The sequence below is a fragment of the Fukomys damarensis genome, unplaced genomic scaffold (assembly GCF_012274545.1).
Source record: "Fukomys damarensis isolate Sample0158 unplaced genomic scaffold, DMR_v1.0_HiC HiC_scaffold_36, whole genome shotgun sequence".
NCBI lineage: Eukaryota > Metazoa > Chordata > Mammalia > Rodentia > Bathyergidae > Fukomys > Fukomys damarensis.
Window position 1 is genome coordinate 49,165,516 of NW_022900948.1, and position 8,955 is coordinate 49,174,470.

An 8,955-nucleotide genomic window follows, 5' to 3' on the forward strand; every position below is an offset into this window, starting at 1 on the left:
GGGGCTGGGTGCGGCGCCCACCATGACCCAACAGGGCGCGGCGCTGCAGAACTACAACAACGAGCTGGTCAAGTGTGAGCGGGGAGAGTGGGCGGAGGGCCGCGGGAGCGGAGGTCTGGCCCCTGCCGTGGTAGGGGGCGGGCGCTAGCCCCCAGCACTGTACTCAGCCTCGGGCCCACTGCGTTGTCGCCGCCCGCCCTAGGCATCGAGGAGCTGTGTCAGAAGCGGGAGGAGCTGTGCCAGCAGATACAGCAGGAGGAGGAGGAGAAGCAGCGGCTGCAGAACGAGGTGAGGCAGTTGACAGAGAAGCTGGCCCGCGTCAACGAGAACTTGGCGCGCAAGATCGCCTCTCGGAACGAGTTTGACCGCACCATCGCGGAGACGGAGGCCGCCTACCTCAAGGTGGGGCTCCCAGCCGCTGGTCCGTGCACCTCGTTGGCATCTGGGGCTGGGGCGGCGTGATCTGGCCGCCGCAGGGAGGGACATTGGGGCTGTCTGTGGGGCCCTGCGTGTCCAGGGTCCTCAGCTGTGTTCATGCTGCTCAGTACGAGGAGCAGCGTTGGGTAGAGCACAAAGCGTGGATCGGGGCTGGTCCAGCCTTCCTCTGCCGGGTGGGGAGGGCGGGGCGTGGGGCAGGCGCAGGAGGGAGAAGAGGGCTGTGCCTGCCCTTCTTGGCCCAGCCATAGCGCCCATGATCAGGCACCCAAGTATGAGGCTTGGGCGGTGGGACCTTCCAACAGATGGAACAGAGCCAACCCTTTTGCTTCTGTGGCCCCAGATCCTGGAGAGCTCGCAGACTTTGCTTAGTGTCCTGAAGAGAGAGGCTGGGAATCTGACCAAGGCTACTGCTTCCGACCGAAAGAGCAGTGGAGGCAAGGACAGCTGACAAGGCTGGGTGGGCCAGGCTGTCTCTGCTGTGCCTATGACGACTCAGGCCCCCCGAACATCTGTCTTGAAGCATCTTTGTTCTTCATGGTGGAAGCTGCCTTCTCACATTCCGGATGCCCAGAGCAGCAGGTGCGTTGCCACTGGCCTTGGGTGACAAGAGCCCTTGGCACAACCCATGGGTGGAGTTCTCGCTCTACCCACATGGGGTATGGGACAGTGGGCTCTAGGCCAGCTCCATGTGGAGCCTCTGAAGGCCCCGTACCACTTTGGATGCCAGAGAGGTCTTGGTTCTAGGCTATTGTCATCACTGTGGGAACCCTTCACTTTGTCCCTTCTCAGCTAATGGGGACCCAGATTCGAACAAATAAGAGAAGGTACTTCCTTCAGCCCAGATTCCAAATCTCAGGGCCTGCCCCATCCTATGACTGTATCAATAAAAAGTATGTTTGCAAAGATCTGTGCCAGCTTGCTGCCTGCCTGGTGTGTGGATTGCCAGGCATCCACAGAGTCGGAGCACAAGCCCTGCTGAGGTGAGGGGGAACTGCAGTGCCCTGTGATTGCCCCTGTTCTTGCGGACACAGAGCTGAGGGTACAGGTAGCAGCAGCTCTCAGCTTTCCCAGCAGGACCTCTGGGCCTCTTCCCTGAATGCCACACACAGCCCACCCTCCTGTAAGGGGCTCTGCCATACCAGAGTGCCTAGCACAGAGCCTATCCCAGGGACTGCAGGTGACTGCCGAGTGCACACACCAGCCCCTCTGGACCTAGGTCTCTCTCAGCAAGGACTGAGGGCCTTCACCCTGTTCCCTTCCTTACTGCCAAGTTCTGCTCGGCCTGAGATACAACCAGACCTTCCAGGGCCTCATGTCCCCCTTCCTGTAGCCATTCATGAGATGTGGCCTATTGCCATCCTGCTCTGAGCCCTATTAGCCTCAGTAACTGAGGCCCAGCTGCCCAGCAACTGGATGGAAAGCAGGTATTGAGCTAGAGGGTCCAGAGAAAGCTGGGCCCACCCCTGCTTGGGGAGCCACTCAAGACAGCCCCCCCATCCTCCCGAGCCATCAGGCAGCGTCTCTGTTACTGGATTCCACTCTCCAGGATAAGACAGACACTTATATTTGACACCTGAGGAAGTTTTGCTTTTGGACCTTAGACCACCCCACCTCTGCATTGTGGCTACCCATGCAGCTGAGAGCGTATCCATACCTGGGGGGAGGGCACTCCAGCCAGGCTGCTCAGGAGCCATCTGCTGCCACAACCTTGCTGCAGGCTTGTGTTTGCTTCCAAGCCAAACGAGGTACGGTTCCCAAGGCCCCCACCTGCTCCTGTGCAGCACACACTCTGTCCTACTTAGGCAGTGGCCCCTCAGGGAAGCCACTTAAAACCCAACAGCAGCAACACTCCCTCTCCTCTTGGGATCCAGGGCCCTGGGTCACAGGTGTTCTAGACTCCATACAGCAGGCCATCCTCACCCACATCGTGCCCATTTGAGACTGGTGGGGGATACAAAGCAGGGAACAGGCTATGGGGATAGCAAGAGCCTATACCTCAAGGTGCAAGGATACTAATAGCTTCCCAGCATAGGCGCCCACGCTGGCCTCATCCCATTGCCAGGTTGAGAATTAAATAGGAGGTGGAGGCGGCCTTATCCAGTGCTGTTTATTGAGTCCAACATCAGAGGCAAAAGCTGCCCCCTATCAGAAAGGGTGGGAATGTGAGCTGAGGGTGGGGGGCTCGGAGTCCAGTGAAGAACAGCAGCCCCTCGTCCCTGACATGCCTGACAGTGCTAGGCACAGCAGGCAGGGGCTGGGAGAGCCTTGGCAGCAGGACAGAGAGCAGCCTGGGGCCTCTGGTCACAGGTGGGCCACCAGCAGGACCTGGCCCTCCCCACAGGCACCTCCTGTCACTATTCTTGAGCCCTTAACCTGGAGTGAGATCCAGAGAGATCTGGCCCCAACAGCAGGAGACCTGCTGCTTCCTAGGCCAGCACATCCTAGCCACAGGAAAGAAGGGTGTGCGGAATGCAGGCAGAGCTCCTGGGCACCACAGCTGTAGATCAGAAATAAAGGGCTGGTTCGCTGCAGAAGTCTGAAAGGTCATTCTGACTGGCAGGTGTGAGCTGAGAAGAGAGACAGAATGCAGCCAGTGAGTCTTGTCCAGATGCCACCACCCCCACCCCTGCCAGATGGCCTGGGGCTGCGGGTGTCCAGCCCCACTCTGCCTGACTCACCATGACCCCCTTTTGCGGGGGCTCCACCTCACTTGGGGCTTGCACCAGCGTCTGTTCCTGCCACTTGCTGAAGGCCATGGAATGCTTGGGAGTATAGCTGGACAGGTCTGTGGGTCAAGGAACACATACATGTGGACAAGCGGATGAGGAGCCCAACTCCACACTCCCAAGCTGCCCATGCCAACAGGTGGGCACTCACCAGAGTTGCTATCCAGCAGCCTGGGGATCTCAGGTCCCACACTACTCACAAATGTGGCCCGGGGCAGGAAGAGGGCGAAAGGCTTTTCAGCGCTGGGGCTTTCCTTCTCTTCCTCCTCCTCTCCCTCCTCGCCTTCTTCCTCCTCCTCAGAATCCTCCTCCTCCTGCTCCTCCTGCTCCTCCTGCACCAGGGAGCTCTCTGAGGGGTACTCGAAAGTAGTCTGCAGGCTCTTGTCATTGAAGGAGATCTTCATCTGAGGAGAGAGGTACATGTGGTACAGGCCCTGCCCAGCTTGGTACAGGGGTGCTGAAAGGGACCTTCAGCTCTCCAGGGGCCCAAGTCAGGAGGAGATCACCTGAGCCCCGGACCACCCGTCCTCCCCTCGGCAGAGGGTACCATAACTCCTAAAGCCAAATTCATGTCCTCTCCTGCCAAGCAGGAGCCACCACTCTGCTGAGGGCCACAAAAGGGGCCAGTGCCTGGGAAGGCAGCACCATGACTGCTTTCACAGGCTGAGTAATCCCACGCAGTCTTCCCTTCCTACGGCCTGAGCCCAGCCAGAATGGCAATGGGCAGGCAGGGCCAGGGAGCTGTGGGTGCCCTCAGTCAGTATCCCCTCTTGAGACCTGGGCTGGAGGGGTGAGCTCCAGGCCAGGCCATGCTGGGGACTTAGCTGCCCTTGGGAGCTGAACTACAGTCTGCTCAGCCGTGCTCAGCCCAGGCCTGGCGGCAGGTCGGTAATGAATATGAGCAGCCACCCGCCTGCAGCAGATGGGAACAACCTTGCTGGGGCTCGAAATATTAAACTCCTGGGCACAGGACACCAGCAGCCAGCTCAAGTTCCCCTGCCTCCCCTGGAAGGAGCTGAGGCAGGAGCGGCCCCAGGCAGAGAAGCAGGGCAGCCCAGGTGCAGCAGGAGAACAAGGCCACGGCAGGCAGCTGAGGTGGAACAGGGCAGCAAGGAGTCTGGCACAGGACACTAGCATGAAAGGCACATATTCCTGCCTCCTGTCCTTGCCCACAGAAAGGGCCACCACACTCCACACCAGGGAGGGCTGCACAGTGCCTGACCTCCTGCAGTCCCCATCCCAGGACGTTCACAGCTCTTGCTGCTGTACATGGGCTTTCTGCACAAAAGGGCAGAAGGAGGCTGTCCGACGTGAGAAGGCACACTGTCCCTCGCCCTGCCTGGATCCTGGCATGTCTGCCCAGTCCTCAGGCTGTGGTCTCATGGGAGGCCTGGCAAAGCAAGAGCCAGGATGGTAGAGCAGCCACCAGAACCCATGGGGACCTAGCCCCACAAGGTGGCTTGGGGCTGGTGTCACTGGTTCTCCTGGACAGACACCCAGGAGGATCCAGAGAGGCATGGAACTGGCAGCCCCTATGTGAAGGCAGCCCCGTCAGCCCTGCACATGTGGTGCTGTCCCTGCTGACCCTGGCCCATCCCCCACAGAACACACAGGAAGGACCAGCTGCCAGGGCCCAGCCGGATTAGCGCACCCTCATTAGTCCACATGACCAGCTCCATGCAGGAGGCCAGGGAGCTGGGCACATGTGGGCATGGAGCCTGGCACAGCCTGGCTGGGGGAGGGGGTGGTGCTCACAGGCTGGCTGCCCCCAGCTGCTGCCTGGGGCCTAGTCACATCCTGCCACCCTTGTCTCCTCCTGCTCAGAGCCCAGGTCAGTGGGTCATGGGACACTGTGTGACTCATGCTGCTGGGGGTGAGGCACAGCCTCTAGACCCCGATGGGATAGGTGAGTATATGTGGCCAAGGGCCGGTGCCGTACAGACCAGTCACCAGCCTCCAGGGGAATTTGCCCATCACAGAGCATGCGGGCAGGTGGCGGTAGAACCTAGACTTTCACAGGGCCCTTTTGTTCTCCCTCACAGCACCCTGTCTGTGCATGCCCAGCCTGGGTTACTGAATGGCGTCCACCCTGGGCTCAGGGCTCAGCCTGCCCCGCCGCCTGCTGCCTCCCATCCCCCTCTCAAAGTTCCCATGAGGGTCAGAACACAAGACCACACTGGCCCAGCTGGGACGTCCACAACTGCTAGCTCCCCCAGGTGCCGGCTGGAACAGGGGCCACACCATTCCTGGGGTGCCTAGCTCCAGAAAGACCATGGGATGGCTGTGGAAAGGGTGGGGAGGGGACTAGGCAGCACCCTGGAGGAGAGAGGTAGGGAGGGGCTATGTGCCAGGCTGCAAGGTGGCAGAAGGTGGTAGTCCTCGGGTCTGCAGGCAGGAGCAACGGAAGTTAGGGTAGAAACTACTGTAGGAGGGTGGCAGGCCCGTGTTGAAAACTGAGCCTTGGGGACATGGGACAGAGGACTAGGAGGTAGGGAGGGAAGAAGCAGATAGACAGGAAGGAGCCAGGCCAGGTGGCGTGCCACAAAGATGAGATGCTGACAGCGCCCAGTCCCATGGGAGTGGGTGTGAGGAGGGAGAACACCCCACCTGTCAAGAATGGGGTAGGAGCGGGGCTGCAGCAACCTACAGCAATCAGCCCAAAGCCTGGCCTGAAGGTAGGACAGGGCGCCTGGCTCCTCTGCCAACATAGAACCCACCTGTGAATGTGCCCTGCCAGGCAGGCTTCTAGGAGCACAGGCTATAGGAGGCAGCCCCCAGAGCAGGGCTACAGCCCCCCAAGGCCAGGCAAGGATACGATACCCTCTGCTAAGCTGCCCCTCACCTGAACCCTGAGTAAGTCACCAGCCCGTCCCACCACTGCCCTGGGGACAGCAGCCACAGGGGACCCAAGTGAGCAATCCATCCAGCCCACCCAATTTCCCATAGGGGAAGAAGAAGCAGGAAAGTGACCCAACCACAGACTGGATGGAGCAGCCAAGGGTCCACCCTGGGTCCCCATCCTGGGCACTCACAGCCCAAAGGCTGCAGGCAGGAAGGACATAGAGGAAGGAGCAGAGTAATGGTGCCCTGCCTTGTACAGTGCTCAAGAGGCTGGTGGCCTCAGGCCCATCCCTGCTCAGCAGGTGCACAGCTCTCACTGGGTAGGGCAGCTGGTGCACACATAGGCCAGACATCACAGCCTGCAGAATGGCCATGCCAGGTTTCCTCCATCTGGACCCCCAACCCTCAGGCTGGCACAGATACCAGGGCAGGCTGCCAGGCCAGGGCCTGCTCCTCTATCTCAGCTTCACCTCCCACTACTCCTGCTCCTGCTGATCCTTGAGCCCCACCTTGTCTGTTTTCATTCCAACCCAGCTATAAGTGATCCCTACAGCTTTGTTCACGGCAGGAGGCAGGATGACCAGGCTCTTGGTGGCAGCTCTCAAGTCCCAGGAGAAGTCAGCCTACTGGGGGTGGGGGGAGCCCGAGTAGGGGTAAGGTTCTGGAGACCGGAACTCAGCTCCTTCCGTATAAGCTCTCTGATCTCATAAGCCCCACTCTCCTCCTCTATGTAAGGAGCACTGCCACCCTTTCAGATTCTGGGGCAACGATGGAGAGGGGCAGCCAAGGTCAGGGTCAGGAAACAGGGAAGGAGAAGGAGACAAGAGGGCAGGAGGGAGTGGAGGGATGACTAGGAAGGGGATGGGCCGTGGGGAGCTCATCATGGACGCCCAGCAAGGCAGATGGAGCCAACAGGAGGCCAATGCCCCTGCCCAAGTTCAGGGTGATGGTACAGGGAGGATGGAGCAGGGAGCAAGAGGAAGAAAAAAACCAAAAACCAAAACAGAGGGGAGAGCAGGTGTCCTTACAGGGAGCGCAAGGCACAATCACTACACTGTCTCCCTGCAAAACACAGGCTGGTTGGTGGGGAGAGAAGTGGCTGGGACCCCAGACACCAGTGGGCTCAGAGGTTTGCCACAGGCGCCAGGGGAGTAACAAGGAAAGGCACACCTGCCTCTGCGGCAGCTGACGAGTCATTTAAAACTGGCCTTGGAATTTGCCCCCGGGACAAGCACAAGTCCAGAAACAATGAGGAAGAATCTGAGGAATGGTTTCCCTGTGCCCGGAGGGTTCCAGGTTGCTGGTCTGGGCTGGCCAGGAAGTATGTGGTTCACCTGCTTTCTGGTTGGAGCCTCTAGCTGGGAGGCACTGGGTCTCTCTTCTCTGCCCAAGTCTCCTCCTGAACAGGGCTGGCACACACCTAAGTGCCATCCACACCTGTACACGGCCAGGGGCTGTCAACTCCAGGCCCATGTGCCTTGGGGGGAACTGGGAGCTGCCTGAGGGTGGGGTAGCTTGAAGGAGGGGTTTGGCCACATTGATACCACCGGTCACCTATCTCTTCTCTAAGCCCCTCTAACCCCAGCCACCTGCACAAGCCAGACCATGGCAGAATCAACAGGCCCAGACTGTTTCTTCCAGCTGGACCCACAGGGGTTCTGTCCTGCCCATCTAATTCCAGCCAGACCCGTAAAAACCAGCAGGAGGCTCACACTTCCAGCCCCTGCCCCAGGTACACAGTGAGTCAACACCCTCAGGCCCCAGGACATCACGGCTCCCACAGGGCTTGGTCCTGGCACAGCCACACAGCCCAGTTCTCTGGTCCCCACAGAAGCCCTCAGCTGTCAAGCCAGGTGCCCTGGGAACAAGGCTCCCACACCTTCTACTCCACTCACTACTGCTGGCACCAACCCCCAGCACTGACCTTCTTTCTCGAGGAGCCAGCCTTGAGGAGACAGGACTTCTGCAGGGCCAGGTAGCCACCAATCACCTCAATCTCGTGTACAGTAGGGTAGCGCTTCTTCAACGTGATCGTCAAGGCATTCTGGTGCCCCAAGAGGCTACTGGCCTCCTCTTCTTCACCCTGCTGTGGTTGGGGCTCCCCTTTGGCCTGACTGTAGTGTAGCTCCTTCAGGGCTCCTGGCTTCCTCTTGGGCACCACTGTGAAGGTGTTACTGCCTCTGTGCTGGAGCTCCGAGATGTGCCCTGGCCGGGCAGGGTGCAGGTGGTACTGGGGAGGTACACCAGCCCCTGAGCAGGGCGGTTTGGCTTCTTGGGGGGCCTCTTCCTCCAAGTCAACTTCATCAATGAAGGTGACAGGCAGTCCTGGCAACCCAGGCTCCCGGACATTCTTGGCCAAGCCGGGAACCCCCAAGCGCTCAGCAGGCTCAGCCTCAGCAGGGGCTGGGAGAAAGAGGGGTGCGGAGGAGGGCCTCTGCCACTTATCTGCGGGGTCTGTGAGGGCAGTGGCGGTGGCTGGTCGGGGGCAGCCACCGTCAACAGCTGACTGCACTTCGACCCCGAAGGGGCTCCTTCCCAGAGCAGATGCACCATCCTCTCCGGGAGCCAGCTGGGCTCCAAGCTCCTGGCTCTCAGAGGCCGGGCTCGCTGCGCCCTTTGGCAGCTCCATAGACTGCCTCCCTTCGGGAGGGGCCTCAGGAACCTTCCACTTGGGGATGAACATGAAGGAGTTGCGGGAATTTACACGGAGCGAGGCCAGGGCACGTGCCTGGAGGTCCCCCAAGGGGATGGTGTCCAGGTCTGGTTTGGGGGCCGGCCTAATGTCGAAGGAGTTCTTGGCGCTGGTGGCGGAGGAGACCCACTGGCGCTGGCTTGGAGTGGCACTGGCAGGGCTGGGCACGCGGGCTGGGAAGGCAGGGGACGTGGCTGGAGTGGCACTTGGGGTTCCGGGGCTGGGGGAAGGGTGGAGGGGAGGCTCCCCAGACTCCAC

General features: G+C 60.3%; 2 protein-coding genes across 2 annotated transcripts in view; one reads left to right on the top strand and one right to left on the bottom strand.

Moving 5' to 3' along the window:
- Positions 1–6: 6 nt before the first annotated feature.
- Positions 7–1,349, top strand: Ssna1 (SS nuclear autoantigen 1). The gene is made up of 3 exons (XM_010608807.2): positions 7–74; positions 203–402; positions 779–1,349. Exons 1-3 carry the CDS (start codon positions 23–25, stop codon positions 884–886), a joined length of 360 nt encoding a protein of 119 aa, XP_010607109.1. The 5' UTR covers positions 7–22; the 3' UTR covers positions 887–1,349.
- Positions 1,350–2,505: 1,156 nt separating this feature from the next.
- Tprn (taperin) overlaps positions 2,506–8,955 on the bottom strand; it is an 8,475-nt gene continuing 2,025 nt past the window's right edge. The window contains exons 3-6 of the mRNA XM_010608948.3: positions 7,930–8,949; positions 3,316–3,568; positions 3,117–3,223; positions 2,506–3,005 (exon numbers count right to left, since the gene is read on the bottom strand). Coding sequence (XP_010607250.1) covers positions 2,943–3,005; positions 3,117–3,223; positions 3,316–3,568; positions 7,930–8,949 — 1,443 coding nt within the window. The 3' untranslated portion in view covers positions 2,506–2,942. The remainder of the gene's footprint in view (positions 3,006–3,116; positions 3,224–3,315; positions 3,569–7,929; positions 8,950–8,955) is intronic.

Excerpts from the sequence above, each read along its gene's own strand:
- Ssna1 (XM_010608807.2), top strand. The coding sequence starts at position 23 with ATGACCCAACAGGGCGCGGCGCTGCAGAACTACAACAACGAGCTGGTC. Across the intron at positions 75-202 it reads CAACAACGAGCTGGTCAAGT|GCATCGAGGAGCTGTGTCAG; the intron begins GTGAGCGGGGAG and ends CGCCCGCCCTAG. Across the intron at positions 403-778 it reads CGGAGGCCGCCTACCTCAAG|ATCCTGGAGAGCTCGCAGAC; the intron begins GTGGGGCTCCCA and ends CTGTGGCCCCAG.